This window comes from Lolium perenne, chromosome 1 (assembly GCF_019359855.2).
Source record: "Lolium perenne isolate Kyuss_39 chromosome 1, Kyuss_2.0, whole genome shotgun sequence".
Classification (NCBI taxonomy): domain Eukaryota; kingdom Viridiplantae; phylum Streptophyta; class Magnoliopsida; order Poales; family Poaceae; genus Lolium; species Lolium perenne.
The window spans coordinates 111,210,857-111,226,599 of record NC_067244.2 but is presented as its reverse complement, the minus strand read 5'-3'; the positions used below and the strand labels follow the sequence as shown (position 1 = coordinate 111,226,599).

Genomic DNA, 15,743 nt, shown 5'->3' with positions numbered 1-15,743 from the left:
TCCACCCGAACTCCAAAACCAGACATGTGCGCACACGCGCCCCCGCGCCGCGCGGATGGTCTCGTCGCGGCCGGCTTCCGTCTCTCCCTCCCCTGGAAAGCATGGCCCGCGTGCCACCGCGCCACTTGGACCCATCGCCCTCCCCCCTCCCCTTGGAACCAAGGCAGCTCCTGCCTGCAATTAACCCAGCCCTGGCCGTGGCCGTGGCGCCCCACCTCTTGTCTCCTATCTCGCCCGCCCAGTCAAAGCCAGTCTGGCTCGCAGGCGGGCTGTGTCTCCTCTGCCGCCGCGGCCTCCTCCCCGCCCCACCCTCTGCTACTCCGCCAGCTTCCCTCCTATTTTAACTACCCGGCCTCCCACTCCGATTCCGCGCTGCCTCTCTCTCCCTCGCCGAATCTGACACGGCCGATGGGGGTGCCGCCGGTCTCGCCGGGGGGCAGCGTCGGCTACGACTGCTCCTTCAAGATCCTGCTCATCGGGGACTCGGCCGTCGGAAAGAGCAGCCTACTACTCAGCTTCGTTGCAGCGGCTCACCTCGACGACGACATCGCGCCCACTATCGGTACCTTCTCCCTCCGTCCCGTCCACCACTGCGATCGTCTCCTCTATTATGTCCTTTATTACGGTTGGTCTTATTATGCCGCTCCTAATATAAGTTGGTCCCCATCAACCTTCAACCCACATAGTGGTATTTCAGGAAATGCTTAAAATGACGAACCTATCTGGGAAGATAGCAAAAGCGTGACATGCTTGTGCCTGATTGCGCACTAAGCAAATCATTACGGTTGGTCTTATTTGCAGCTACTTAGTTGGTCCCCATCAACCATTTGCAACAACTAAGAAGCCATCTGCAGTATCTCGGAAGATAGGAAAAGAGATACTCCTACTAAGCAAATTATTAGTACTACTACTACCTTGCTTCCTATCTCAACCCACCGTTTCAGAAAACTCAAGTTTAACTAGCACGTAATCTATGTCAATCGTCCAAACCTCCTGACATTATGTGTTTCCTTCCCGCCACTATGTTGAACACTTCAACTACCACTATATTATCCACCTTTCCTATCAATTCTAGCCTTATGGGTGAACTCGTCTGTTTTAGGATACTACTCCGAGAAAAGTAATTACAGCGACTCTAGTCTACCTCTCAAAACCTGAGGCGGCATAGAGGTAATAAAACGAGTGTTGTGCATATGGAGCTCTATACAGTTTTCTGATTTTGCACGTATCCTATTCACTTTTTTACTCTATAAACCCCACCCCATGCTCTTTTGTATTATACATGTAAACATGTCTTATTATTTTGTTTCACACTGATTGCCAGGAGTTGATTTTAAAATCAAGTTTCTTACTGTTGGAGGAAAGAAACTGAAGCTCACTATATGGGATACTGGTGAGTTCACAATTGCCTCCCATTCTTCAGCCTGCAAAGTTTCACTATGGGGTTTGGTAGCAGGCACTAGTACCAACTTCGAGTAAATGGCCATGCCTGATGTTGCAGCACTTACCTGATGCAACAACAAGTGGTTAAATCTGCTCATAGACATGCAACAATGCCAAATTACTAGGAGCTACACAACTACTATGAGCTACTACTACAAGCACCAATTAAATTAGCCAAAAACAACATTAAACATGGAATATGCCTAGAATTTTCTTTCTAGTTACTTTGACCTCGCATCCTTCTCTGTCAGCATTTCTAAGATAACGAATTCTCTTTGCACATAATCTGTTTAGGACTCCTTCCCCCATGTCGGCACTGCCGTGTCCTAGCATCATCATTGTTAGTGGACGTTCTAGTTCACAGATTTGTAACCTCACTTTGTGCTTTCTGTTTAAATTATTTGAGTACACCCTTCATGTTATCCCCCTTGTGCCACAACATCATTTCCATCAGAGGTTCCAATATTCCATGTTTATAACCTCACTCCAGTCCTCTGTCCTAATATCATCCAGCGCTACACCATTTTACCCATCTTCACGACTGCACTACTACTAGAAAGTATATTTGGTATTTGTAAACAAGGTGAATCATGTCATGGTGTGTAGTTTAAATCTTCTGAAAGTCATTTTCTGTTATTTTGCAGCTGGCCAGGAGAGGTTTAGGACAATCACTAGTTCTTACTACAGAGGTGCTCAAGGAATTATTCTAGGTAATAATAATGTCTAAGTTGTTTTGACTTACACATTCTGTTGTCCTAACCCAACGTCAAATTTCTCACCTGAATATCACACATTCGAGATATGCAATAGAACTATGCGGATTGATCTGAACCTCTCTTCCCTTGACGACTTCCATCAACAGTATTATTTGCAGTGCATGAAATTATCATAATTTAGTTAGCACAATGATGTACCCTTTCATCAAACAGAAGATTTTTTTATTCATCTGGTGGATGCTCTTTCTGTATAACATGGACAATCTTTTTAGTCGAGAGTATCTTATTTGCTCATGTTATCATCACAGTACGAATTAGATATGTAGTTGAACCGTTGATCAAAATTTAGAATGATCACATACCTACTACTCATCTGGTCACGACGAATATGAAAACGTGTGCATAGGTTGAGAATGCAAATACTCTATGATAACTTGTAGTGGTGAATTATCTTGAGAATATATCCACATATGGTCCTTTTTGTTTTATTTTTTCATACTGAAAAGTAGATTAAGGTCTAATAATATCTTGTATTTCACTCATAGTATATGATGTAGCGAAGAGAGAGAGCTTCACAAATTTGGGTGATGTATGGACTAAGGAGATAGACTTAAACTCATCAAACAAAGACTGCATAAAAATGCTTGTTGGAAACAAAGTTGACAAGGTACCATCTTTTTTGCAAACATAAATTGTTATTTTCCTGAATATATTGTGGTAACATTCTTAAAAAAAATTCTTATACACAAACTATTTACTAGCGCATTTACACCTATCGGGTAACTTTCTATCAATTTTTTTTTCGTTTAACTTTCTATCAGTTCTGAAAGTTACTGATGGGTCAGGTGGACACAGGTGCAGTTCTTAGTTCTAATTTTTATGATCCCATCTCGCAGGATGATGAGAGAACGGTCACAAGAGAAGAGGGTCTTGCCTTTGCACAAGAATCAGGATGTCTGTTTCTTGAAAGCAGTGCAAAAACACGAGAAAATGTTGAGAATTGTTTTGAAGAACTCGTGCTAAAGGTAAAGACTCTAGAGATACTGCGCCTCGACAACCTTAGATTATTAAATCTACTATGCAATTAACAAGATGCAAAACATGGGAACATAACTGAAGTAGGTTGCATTTTCAGTTTTTGTTTTTTCTGCTAGTAGGCAAGCCCCTAGAATATATGCATCATAAACAGCAACTTTGAAAAATTGTCGTCTTGCAGATCCTTGAGGTTCCAAGTCTCTTAGAGGAAGGCTCATCGTCGGTTGTCAAGAGGAACATTCTGAAACAGCAGCAGGAAAGTCATGCAAAGTATGGTGGTAAATGCTGTCAGTAGACCCATGCCCCATGATTGATCTTGCTATCCGTGGTCATCGCATCACCAGGCAAGTTCGTGATACCCAAGCTGTAGCTGTTGTTGCGTTTCTTGTTGTACATGAGTTGTGTCTAAACAATCTGTGAGTAGAGAAGGTGGGGAAATAGGGGATTGAAGTTTGTAAAGTTTTGAAGACTGATTAAAATTCGTTTGTACAAAGGGAATGCCATGTCCATTCTTGTTGTATCTATTATTTGTGTGTGTGTGTGTGTGTGTGTTGTACAAATTTAGTAGTCACACCTGTGAGGTTTTTCTTTGTTTCGAAACAAGGCAGAAATTCTGCCCTCCGTGTCGGTGCAGTAGGACGCAAACATAGAAGGCATATGCTGAACCAAGAAAATATCAAAGTCAAAAAACCGAGAAGCAACACATTAAGCTACAGTTTGTGCCATTTGCCCAAAATGCTTTCCCTCAGTATCAATGTTTTAAAGATCCATAAAAAATGCTTTCGCCTGCGATGAGCCAGATCTTTTCTTCTTAACTTCAGAAGTGTTTCGCTCTTTCATATTTGGTAGTACACATGGATAACCACAGAGCAGACACTCCTGAGTGATTTGAGAAGCTTTCTGAGTATTCCGCCACAATTACTGAAGAACCAACGAGTGTAAATATCATGTTTTCTTCTGTAATTACTGAAGAACCAACGAGGATAACCACAGAGCATGTTTTCTTCTGTAATTACTGAAGAACCAACGAAGATAACCACGGAGCGTAGCCCTTGACGGCCACACCTGGATGACGCAAGAACCGTTCTCAGGGCTCAGCCACAGATGCCGAAGAGGTCAACGTTTTCTAGTCAGGAGTTCACATCGTCATGAAAATGGAAGCATTACTTCACTGAATTCTACAGCAAATTGATATCAGATTCTTGTTTGTTATCTTCGATTCCACATATGTTACTGTGCCGGGCTCTGCACAGCTGTGGGTTCTCAACATCTTCCACCATGTCTTTTTAGTGGAATGGGTAGTTCCACGGGTTCCTTAATGGAATCAGTCTTTTGGATTTTCAATAGAGTAAGTAAATTCATCTAGATTTATTTTGGGGAAAGAAGGTTTCAGAAAAAAGACCAAAAGGGCAAACATCAACTTTTTATTTACCTGTGAATATGCCATTATTGTTTTTTATATATGCCATTATTGTTTATTAAAATATATGTCCACAGACAACATGAGACATAGCCTGTTGATTTATATGTAATTTTCAGGGTGCAGGTAAGTGACAAACAGAACTACTTTATTTTTTCTTTTGGATTTTTTTGCGAGGGAAAGAATTTGCTGACTGTCATATATTGAATCTTAGGAACACTTTATTATTATTAACTGAAAAAAACACGGAGAACTTTCAAGTTCACTCATAAGAATCAGCACCGGGACAACATCATTCGTTGGCATAACATTTCAGTGATAAAAAATGAGGTCTTGAAACAAGCATTTCGTCTTAGTAGCGGTGAATGAGATCTCCGAATGCCCCTGGATTCTTCGAGTAGTGATCAATCTCAGCCTGAAAAAATATATTCAAATATGGCAGAAAAGTTAGGCACACGGCACACGTGCCCCTTTACATACATAAGCAAATGATATTCATGAGTGACCTCTTTGTAATTACTAATCCAAATTATTGTTTTCTTTTCACAAAAAGAAAGCAATTGATACTCCTGATTGTGTTTTGAGAATTGTATAGAGTTTTATAATGTGAATGACATTACTTAGCACGAACCTTTCGTATAGCTATAATGGCTGTGATAAGCTTATCACCGATTAGTTCATGCAAAGTTTTGTCTGCAGCAAGTGATTCAACAGATTCCAGCAAGTCCTGTGGTAGCCTTTTGAGTTTGGAAGCATAATCTGCAGGATTTGATTCTGCAAGGGACGTAGGGCAGCACATTATTACATCAGACACTCCTCGATGATGCCAAAAGCTACTCTACAACAAAGAATACAGTTCCAGACATATAAAAAAACTAATTCCAGACATATAATGTAGTACTAAATTTCTATAACGCTGCACACGAACTTGTATGGATCACATAACATGCTCAATATGTTTCTAGGCGCATTTTCAGACAACATAGTAGCAGGCCAAATATCAGTAATAATGCTCCAAGAGCAAGACAAAAAGGTCAGACAAAGAAAAATGTTCATACCAATTGGTTCAGGCAACTTAAGGCCTCTCCTGAGCCCATCAATTCCAGCAGCAACAATAGCAGCAAGTCCCAAGTGCGGATTTGCGCACCCATCAAATGATTTAATTTCAAAGTTGCTGACCATATCGAGAGGCACACCAGGTGGGCATGCGGTTCTCAATGGAGCCTCCCGATTTTCTTTCCCCCAGCATAGATAGGCTCCACTCCATGTATTTGGCTGAATCCGATCGTAGCTACACACAGAGAAGCCATTGATTATTAGAATGGATGCTGCAGTGTTCGACATTTTATCTAAATCCTAAGCAGTATAAAGAATTGACACCCTGTAGCATCAAGAATCTTATGCAAGAAACAAATATCAAATTTAGCTATCAATAATAAAGATGCATTCTTACTTCGCTGGAAGATATTACCTGTTAGGGTGAGGAGCTGTAAACGCCAAGATTGATGGAAGATGATGATATACTCCAGCAAGGAACTGTTCTCCAACATTTGACATTCCATAGTAATTGTATTCATTTGATCCCATAAAAACATTCTGATCATTCTTCCATAAACTCAGATGCACATGGGAACCAGATCCAATATCATTCAGGTCAGGTCTGTGTCCATCAGAACAAAGCATCAGGTACCAGAAAGGTAAGTTTCACATGATTGACGTTTTTCTTTCAAACCACGCATAATTGGTGGCTCGGTATTGCTAAAAACCCAATATTTACATTTCGTGTCAGGCTTTAACATTTGGGTAGCAGTAGCATAGTTTGATCAACTGTTGCTCATTTCGATTATGTTCATCTTTTAAATAAATTATAATTCTTTTACAAGCTAGTGATCTTACCTGGCAACACTGCTTAGTGTTCATTTCTGATTTTCTGATAATACAAAAACAGTTTACACGATAGTATCCATAGTTAAGAACTTGCTACTGACAATAAAGAAAAGTGGTAGACAGATATGTTGTTTGATGTGCTAAGAGAATCAGCTAACATCTCCTTAACAGTTCTTTCACTTATGATCACAAACTGTTATCGAAAGGTGTTGGTCTCCACTCTCCATGAACATGACTTGTATGCAGATAGTATAAAATTGAAACGAGATGGCAATTGAATATGATATGTTCATCCATTAACTTACTTTGGAAGAAACGTTGCTATCAACTTGTGCTTTCGAGCAACTGATTTAATAATCTCACGAGCATATATCAGATTGTCAGCTGCAAGAGTGCACAGCACATACTTCAAGGCTACCTCGAACTGCCCTTTTCCAGCTTCAGCATGCAGCTTTTATTTTATTTTATTTGGAGATAAAAGTAGATGTAAACACAGGAAAAAACAAATCACTAAACCATGACATATAATCAAAAGGCAAACAATTTAATATCAAACATCAGGAGTATTGACATCTTTTTGGCAGTAAAATGACTCCATACCTGCTCGACTACAATGTCTGCCTCTTCAAGAGAAGAATATACTTCTTGTAGTATAGATGAGGCACCGTCAAAAGATGAAGTTGAGCAGTAACTGCTATTATCATATGGAACCCAATGCTCATGTCCCTCACTGCAGATTTTTTTTTTAGATTTGGGTCACATAAAGAATACACAGCCTTTAATATCATATATTATACTCAGAGTCGGGGTCCTCGGGGAAAGGTACCTTACTAATTTTCTGCGGAGATAAAATTCATTCTCGAAACCTGCCTTCATTGTCTACAAGGAACAAACAACAAAGCATAAATACAAAAATAAATGCACCTGAGGAACTCACAAGCCGAAAAATTGTCTTCACAAAGTTATGTAAGAAAAAGTATGGGCTTGTTCTTACCACATTGAATTCATCCAGCAGAACTTTTGTGACTTTTCTTAAAGCATACCTAGGACAGTATTCCCAGGCTTCTCCTGGCCTTATTTGCATGTCAGCCATCACCATTTCCTCACGTCTTGACCTTACAAACGGAGTGAACTACCATTAGTTTAATGGTGCCTTAATAAGTTCGCAGAATCTATTGTCCACAAACAAGAAACTATTCAAATAGAATACTTCTAAGGTTATCGGAACTCAAATTTATATTTAATAATACAACAGTAAGTAGCTACTCAGTACTAATAGAACCATCATGAATTAATTTTTTTGTATACATAACGAATATTATTAATCTACATATGACTTTGGTGTGGGTGGATGTGCCAGAGAGAAACAAAAAAATCCAAGACCAAAGCGAAAACAGTGAGTAAGTGAAGTGTAAGAGATGATTCAATAGAAAGAAGTAGTGAAAAGACGTTAAATGAATTAGGTTTACCATGGGAGCCTCAAAATAGTTGACATATCTGGCATAAGCCTGATCTCGCCTACACCAGTAAGGTTTGTCCCATCAGCTGGACCATCACAAAAGGAAGTCATTCCCATTGATGCAAAAGTCAGGCCAACACCCTTATTCTTTGCAATCTCGTAAAATCTTCCAGCTGGAACAACCTGAAAGTGAAGTTCTATTTCTCAAGTTTGTTGTGATATTAGCAACTCTAAGATAAGTGGCATGCTCAGGTAAGTAAGTTGATCGTCTACACAAAGTTACAAGCGCGCACATGCTATATCATGCAATTATTCAGTTGTTTCATAAGTACTATATTGCCCGTCTATTGGAATGGAACAACTTGTAGGCGATCTTGAAATGTTCATGCTAACCATTGGGTCTACTTAGTAGTTTATAATTTGAGAAAATTGATAGCAGATAACTTTTTGTCCATAAAAGAATGAGAAATGATCAGTGACAAAATGACATTACATCATGTTAACAATGCAGCATGTGCTTGGAAAGATGTGCTTACACGGCATCTATGTTGACCTGAAGCATCATTCCAGACAATCCGAACAAAGAGCACTTCTTGCTCAACACAGGATGTCGATATCCTACTATCAATTATCGTAGTTTTCCGATGGATTGACCCATTGGCAACGTTCAACTTGTACAGATCCAATGCATTTCTTCTAAAGATGTCCTCAACTGCATCAATAGCTTCCTGAATGCTAAGATCGCCATCTTCGCACGCAGCTGATAGGACACGGTAAACAACATCGCGTGCCCTTCTTGCACCTGTATATCAGCACAAACTATAAATTATCGCATAAAATCAATTACTGCACCACGCTCTGGAAGCTCTCTGTGCTCTAGGGTAACTTTCCTTGTATGCACTACACATTTTAATGAGCATATATATGTACTAGAAGGAACAAATTTTCTATTATTGTTGAGTTTGTTTTGATTATCTAGGTACAGATGATATCTTTGACCATCTTATAAAATATCTATGACAGACAATTGTACCTAGATAGTACGTCTCTGGAAAAGCATATCCATCTGTACTAAACATGACCTGCAAAAGATTAACAAATAAAAATATCATTGACATAGTATCTCCAGAAGTGATAAAAAAATGAGTATATAAGTGGCAATGTGACCTGCCTCAAGATATTTGCAAAGAGAATGAAAATGGGATTTTATTACAAAGGAAAATTAAGAGTAATTATTACACACAAAACTAATACAAGTAAAATTAGATGCATCATAAGAGTAAAATAGGAAAGAGAGGTTCTCGAAGTGGATACCATCTTAGAAAAAGAACGAAAGTAACCTTACATATAGTTGTAGAAAAATAATAATTAGTTCACCTTTGTTGCACCTTCGAACACAAAGCAGAATGTGTTTTCCAATAACGAATACAAATCTTCATCTTTTACAGAAACAATTATTCAGAAAATCAGAAAACAAACATGGTACCTTCTTTATGGGAGCTAGCTCCAGAAGCTCTTTAAGTGACGATGTCATTCCTTGAACACTAAGTTTTGGGATTGCCAAACCAAAATCAAGATAGACCTGTTTGTGATTTGCTTATGATGGTTAACACAAATTAAACATAATGTAAAATTCATTGTATAAAGATGAGGCTCCAACCTGGGAGTAAACTGATGCAAGATAGGATGCTTCCTTGGAAAATGGATAAGAAGCATGTAAAAGAACTAGTTGGCACTTAGCGAATCTTTCATCTTCAAGAACACCACGCAGATGCAGAGGGTTGCATTTTCGCAAGTCTAGGTCCTTATCTCCAAAGCTGAAATTATGTAGAACATATCTTGAAATGACCAAACAGAAAATAACTTTCACAAAATCTAAAATGCAGTCATTACCCAGTGTGAATCTGCATTGGTAAATGAAACTGCACAGCTATTTCAAGACTGCAAGTAAATAGATAGTCAATCAGGCTCTTATTTGTAATCCGGAAAGGTCTTCGACCTGAAAAATATGGAGTATAAGCATAAAATTGATCTTACAATCATAGGGCGCAACATATTTTATCTTTTAGACATATCTGCCTCCCAACAGAAAAGAAAAGTTTACCTGCTAGCTCCTTACGAAGACCATCCTCTGCATCTGTCTTACTAACACATGGATCAATATCTAAGCCACTTCTGTATGCGGCTATGCTTTTCAACCCAACAATTTCATTGGCAACTGTAATAAATTAGTTAAGGATACACATGCAGATAATAAAACAAAATTCGTCCAAATTGTCAACAGAAACTCCGGAGGATATGATTTGAGCTTTGACAGAAAAGTTTCAGTGAATGAGTCCAACGTCCAGCTTGATCCACTGAACGAATCCTGAAAGTAGCAATTCGTTTTTTCGATGGTTAATTATAGAGGTTTACTTGAAAATATTCAAATAAGTTAACGGCTGTTTTTTGAAGAAAAATAACACAAAAAACGTCTCCATGCATCGATAGAATGAAAGTTAGAAAAGGCGAACACACAGCATGCCACATTCCCCTAAGCAGGAAGACATTGCATCAGACATAATCCTATGGACTAGGCATTTCACTACCAGGCGGTGACTGTAGAAGACACTTTATGTTGTGTGTCGTCCAGATCAATCAGGCAGTTAGGAGGATTCGTCGAGACTACTTTATGCTGTGTCTGAGCAACGATCACAGAGTGAGGTGGCACCATTCTATTAGATTGTCTTCGAGCTAACAGAGGCACTGAATATACGTTGACATACTATGTAGTGAATATTAGAATACGGTTGTCGATCTGTTATGTTAGGCTCCAAATGTCATGAAGGTTTCGTAATCAAGACAAAATCGACATTTTGAAAGAAAATATGGATAACTATATTGTGCATAAGATCGACAAATGTCATTTAGCACTTATTAGAATCTAGTTAACACTACAGAAAAGTATACTCACATCATTGATGATTGTTTCCGCGAGCCATTCAATCCTGAGAACTCTGCCAACTGTGGGAACAAACTCCTTGTGGGACTCCAGTTCGAGCATCCTATCAAATTCTATGCCATCATCCATGAGGATCGCGGATATGTTGGCAGCTTGGAAGCATTTTGAACTGATAGATGGCAACCCCTGGGCCTTTCTGAACTCCTCCACCTTGTCAAGCGAGGCTTCGCAGTTGTACAGCTCAGCAATGTCCTTCAGACTTCTCTGCAATCAGTGACATTGCAAAGGTGTCATGAGATGCCCTGTCCTTAGATACACCATGCAATGACTATGGAATAAGCAAGTGGAACAAACACTCCTACTACAGTACTATTTTTTGGACAGAAGAAGGACATTAATTTCCGTTGCAAGAACGGAAGAATGCAAGAGCATTTGGAACCACAGAAATCTATGAGTGCCTGTACCTCACAGACAGAGCACTGACCGACTGAATGCGACCCACATCCGCCTCCCCCAGGCCCCAGCCCATCCATGAAACGGACCTTGCTGCAGGGCAAAGGGAGGGGACAAAAGGTCTGCTGCACCTGCACGGCAGCACCACCAGCGCACAAGGGTATTTGGCAAATCAGTCATAAAGCTGGTGAGGACCTCCATGCCACAAAGTTCAGGAAAAAGACGAACGTATTCATTCGCATATGCTGCTGATACCGCCGGGGAACATGGTGTCATAGTAGACTCCTTTTCACCTGTGCCGTCCAAATCCACCAGCTGTGGTAGCCGTTCTGGATTACTAACTCAGTTCGCAAAAACAAAAAATCATAACGGGATTTTTTTTGTTTCATTCATAAAAATCAAATCACATACTAGTATTACATCCGTTCCATATTAGTTGTCATAAATTTGTGTATCTACCATGTGTAGGTAGTATCAAGACAAATCTGTGACGGAACAGAGGAAGTAGTAATTCACTGTCCAACCCAAATTTGTAGAGCACACATGGCTCCAGACAAAAACAGGTCTAGTTATGCCCAACTCCATGGCCGACACAATCTAGCACGCGCTGCGCTCCAGTCTGCTGCACTAGTAACAACAGATAGCTGAATGTTGCGATGCGGCGAGCAGAATCATCTCACGCGAGCGGCGCGGTCGGTGAAAGCCGCCCCGCGCGCTGGGGAGCGGATAAGCAGCTACAGTATAAGGAAGCAGAGTGAAGTGCGATAGGTGTACCTTGAAGGAGAGGGAGTGGGGAGCGAAGGCGAGCGCGTCGCCGTCGGCCTCGGAGAAGCAGCGGAGGAAGGGGAAGGAGGAGGCGGCGGCGACGGCGACGAGGTTGTGCGCGTGCGCGTCCACCGCCGCCGTCTCGTCCACCGCGCGCCGCAGCGCCGCGTACTTGGGCTCCATGCGATCTCCTAAGCCGGGGCCGGGGCCGGGGCCGGGGGGCGGCGCCTCGTTTGACCGTGCGAAACCGAGAGGAGGTCTGGTGGTTTGCTCCTCCGGGAATGTGGAGTGGAACTCGGGTGGCGACTGGCGAGGCAGAGGCAGGGAGAGTTTTTTATGCAGGAGGAAGACCCTGCACGCCGCGCCCGGCACTGTCTAGTGTCTACCGCTACCGGCCAGTCTGCTCTGTTCGGCGGCTAGTGACGATTTTGCGGTAGACGTGGCGATGGAACGGGGATCCGGCTGTATCTCTGTGTGGTGTTTTGGGTGTGAGAGCGTAGATACCGCGGGATCCGTGTAGTTTTGGCCGTTTACGGGCTTTGAGCCAAAACAATGAATTAGGCTGGTCATACTGTAGTACCATGCATATAGAAAAAAGGCTAAAGACAATCGGTATAATGCCAAGAAGGTTACAATTTCACACCACGATACAGCGCCAACAAGGACACAACTCCGAGAAGGAAAACGGCGCCTGCAGGCATCGCCGCGTTCAGCCAGCCACCGTCGAGCAGGGCTTTCACCCCGGCCAAACACCGTCACCGTGACATCTATCGCCAATCTATCACATTTTTCTAGCCAAAAACAGGGACTGCATGAGAATAATCTACATGTTTGTGGGTGCACATGCATAAAGTGTCATAAAACAAAGTAAATCAGTAAGAAAGTACTAACCATTTTGATTGGGCATCATCCTATTTCATTAAAGCCATCTATTTTAAAAATTAAGACCGGTAATTAAAAAAAATCAATATTGTTCTTTAATGCAATATTTGACACATCAGAATTTCCAACTTTGTAATACCTACTTATGAAGACATGAAGAATTTTAGCAATCAATGAAAATAAATATATTGGGATAGATTGGTTAGAAAAATATAACATTCGAATGGAAAATTCAAGTACAATAGGTATATATGTTGTAAAGGGAGGAACATATTTTTGCACTCTCACCTTTATATCTCTAGAGCGGACTACTTTTGTCGTGCATTGGAGGCATGATGCAAACCACGACGAAGAATCAGTTGGATTTGGATCCAAATAGAGTTCTTCCGACTCCAGAAACAAAAAATAACTCCTTCGAAGTGCAAAATTACCTCTTTGCATGATGCTCATCTTCTGTTATATTAATAAATATGTGGAAATTGAAGCAACTTCAGTTAGTATGGAAGGTGAAATTGTGAAATGGTGAACTAGATGGACAATTTAAATAGAGATCCATACATGATAGCCTGTTGTAAAGGAATATTACTTAAGATGAGCTAACATCAACATAGTTAAATATGTACATCAACATGAATAGGATTTGGTTAGTGCTGGTGGTCGCCCTCTAGTTGCTGATAGATAGGCAATCACATGATAAATGTTAATTCGAAGAGGATTGATCAGATGCAGTTTAACATCAAACATAGTTAAATATATACAGCACCATGAATAGCACAAGGAAATTGCTCCATTTAAAGAAGCAAGAACAGTACATTTTAATGGTCCATCAGAATGTTTTCCCTATCTGAATTTCGAAAGCAAAAAGAGAACAAAATTGATGGCTGAATTAAAATGACTGCAAAATTGAGAGAAACTGCTAAGGCATATCAAGAACAGTACATTTTAATGGTCCATCAAAATGTTTTCCCTGTGTGAAGTTTGAAAGCAAAAAAGAGAACCAAATTGATGGCTGAATTAAAATGACTGCAAAATTGAGAAAAACTGCTAAGGCATATTATCTCAGGACTTGTTATTTCAATATGAATGTCTAAGGAACTAACACTGAATTCGTCATTCGCAATCGTAGAAGCATAGGCTCTATTTGACATCATAAACTCAAATATGTTTCAGAGTTGTATCTTACCCTTTCTTCTAAGATAAGAAGACCATAAAGAGAAGTACACTTACATGAAAAAAGACCGTGATTATCCCAAAATACTTAATCTTCCCATTTTCTCCATGTATGGACCTACGGTCATCCAAAGAGCCAGCATGGATGTTAGTACTTCGTAATTCATGGGTATGAGGTGCACAAAGGAAGCATCACTTGACATTCATGCCTGACAAAGGTGGAACCGTGGAACACAATATAAACATGATAAAGGGCAAAAGCCTTGAACACAGCGTCGTCAATTTTCATAAGTAAGCTCTTCATAGAAAGGAAATTAATCAAATGTTATGCTATCTTCGTCTAGCTGCGAAGTGGCCACATATGCAACCATTAGATGGTTGCTTTACGAACTATTAATTTCAAAATAGCGAAAGTGATGATAGGTAGATTATCCTTACACAGGTTGTGAACCGAGATCTTGAGCATGTTGGACTCTAGCGATTGCACAAGAAAGTAGAATATGAACTGCGACCAACCTACTAGTGCAGGCTAACCTTGGTCCTACAGGCAGGCTTAGCTTTGGGGGGCAACAACTGCAGAGGCGGGTGGAGACATCCAGGCCGACTCCTACGCGCCAGGACGGGGTGGCGGCGGATCATGCCGACATCAGATTGAACATGCTCTGGTGGGGAGCGCATCAGGCCGGTGAGGAGCGCTGCCGGCCGACCCGCCGGCGAGGCGCATGATCTAGCCGGGTGGTGCGGGAGAGGCGCCGAGAGCACGGCGGGGAGAGCGGCGGCGGTAGCTAGCGAGGAGGAGCAGATTAGGGAAGGAGTGGAAGAGGCGAAAGAGAGAAACCGTCGGGAGCGGTATTCTTGGGTGGGACGAAGTGATTCTTTTCTCTAGCACAGAGGAGATTACGGGATGGATGGGTGGGTCAAAGGTCGCGTGATTTTGGGAGGGGAGAACAACTGATTGTCAACCGTGGGATACACACCGATGAACGGTTCAGATTTAATTTTCCTACGGCACTTCGTGCCTTTATAAGTAGTAGAGATAGAGATTAATTAGATGCCACATCATCATTTTTGTGGGCCTAGGATGCATAATACTACCTATGATACTAGCACTATGGCCAGCCTTAGCAGAGCTCGGCCTGATCCGTGCGCAGCGAATACAGACCTCCCTCCCCAGCCCGTCTCAACCTGTACAAGTACAGGCAACGGCCACGAGTGAGGGTTCAAACCCTCGCGCACAGCCCTAGCCCCGTTGCCAACTACTCCGGCGAGCAATTTGTCACCCTTAGCTCAACCCTAGCCCTCCACCACCATGAGCAGCTCTGGATCCCGTAGCAGACATGCAGCTGGTCGCGCAGGACGCGATAGCCTCCGTAGCCGGGCGGAGGAGGCATGGCGGCGGAAGTCCGTCCGCTCCGTCGAAGCGAAGCGGCGGTCAGCGAAGAAGTGGACGAACTGGGGAGAGGTTGCGCCTGTCAACCTCTCCTTGTACAAGCCCCGCGGCGCCTACTACGAGCAACCACCGATGGAGCCGATGACGGTGGCCTTCTTGGAGGAGTTCACGGCGGAGGAGGA

At 41.7% G+C, this 15,743-nt stretch overlaps 2 protein-coding genes across 5 annotated transcripts; one reads left to right on the top strand and one right to left on the bottom strand.

Moving 5' to 3' along the window:
* Nucleotides 1-3,729, top strand: LOC127299201 (ras-related protein RABC2a). Of its 2 annotated transcripts, none has more exons than XM_071829001.1 (6): nt 1-562; nt 1,325-1,393; nt 2,088-2,153; nt 2,717-2,826; nt 3,056-3,184; nt 3,376-3,729. In XM_071829001.1, the coding sequence occupies exons 1-6, from the start codon at nt 25-27 to the stop codon at nt 3,487-3,489; spliced, it is 1,026 nt and encodes a 341-aa protein (XP_071685102.1). In that variant the 5' UTR covers nt 1-24; the 3' UTR covers nt 3,490-3,729. The 2 variants fall into 2 exon arrangements, with proteins under 2 accessions (XP_071685102.1, XP_051185092.1); XM_051329132.2 differs by having other exon boundaries at nt 2,705-2,826.
* A 1,086-nt stretch (nt 3,730-4,815) lies between these two features.
* On the bottom strand, nt 4,816-15,027 carry LOC127299176 (protein fluG). Of its 3 annotated transcripts, XM_051329106.2 has the most exons (20): nt 14,706-15,027; nt 14,229-14,289; nt 13,290-13,454; nt 10,914-11,165; nt 10,262-10,328; nt 10,065-10,181; nt 9,854-9,959; nt 9,621-9,777; nt 9,447-9,542; nt 8,994-9,042; nt 8,497-8,762; nt 7,971-8,143; nt 7,496-7,616; nt 7,328-7,380; nt 7,102-7,231; nt 6,807-6,952; nt 6,086-6,274; nt 5,673-5,905; nt 5,246-5,388; nt 4,816-5,029 (listed from the first exon to the last, which is right to left on the bottom strand). In XM_051329106.2, the coding sequence occupies exons 3-20, from the start codon at nt 13,449-13,451 to the stop codon at nt 4,967-4,969; spliced, it is 2,523 nt and encodes an 840-aa protein (XP_051185066.1). In that variant the 5' UTR covers nt 13,452-13,454; nt 14,229-14,289; nt 14,706-15,027; the 3' UTR covers nt 4,816-4,966. The 3 variants fall into 3 exon arrangements, with proteins under 3 accessions (XP_051185066.1, XP_051185076.1, XP_051185061.1); XM_051329116.2 differs by lacking the exons at nt 14,229-14,289; nt 14,706-15,027 and having other exon boundaries at nt 13,290-13,684; XM_051329101.2 differs by lacking the exons at nt 13,290-13,454; nt 14,229-14,289; nt 14,706-15,027 and adding an exon at nt 12,129-12,531.
* Nucleotides 15,028-15,743: the final 716 nt, after the last annotated feature.

What these genes read in the sequence shown, in the direction of transcription:
- LOC127299176 (XM_051329101.2), bottom strand. Translation starts at nt 12,302, where the DNA reads ATGGAGCCCAAGTACGCGGCGCTGCGGCGCGCGGTGGACGAGACGGCG. An exon ending in CCCACTCCCTCTCCTTCAAG is followed by an intron (nt 11,166 to 12,128) that starts GTACACCTATCG and finishes CACTGATTGCAG; the next exon opens with AGAAGTCTGAAGGACATTGC. An exon ending in CCATTATAGCTATACGAAAG is followed by an intron (nt 5,030 to 5,245) that starts GTTCGTGCTAAG and finishes ATATTTTTTCAG; the next exon opens with GCTGAGATTGATCACTACTC.
- LOC127299201 (XM_051329132.2), top strand. Translation starts at nt 25, where the DNA reads ATGTGCGCACACGCGCCCCCGCGCCGCGCGGATGGTCTCGTCGCGGCC. An exon ending in CGACATCGCGCCCACTATCG is followed by an intron (nt 563 to 1,324) that starts GTACCTTCTCCC and finishes ACTGATTGCCAG; the next exon opens with GAGTTGATTTTAAAATCAAG. An exon ending in TTGGAAACAAAGTTGACAAG is followed by an intron (nt 2,827 to 3,055) that starts GTACCATCTTTT and finishes CCCATCTCGCAG; the next exon opens with GATGATGAGAGAACGGTCAC.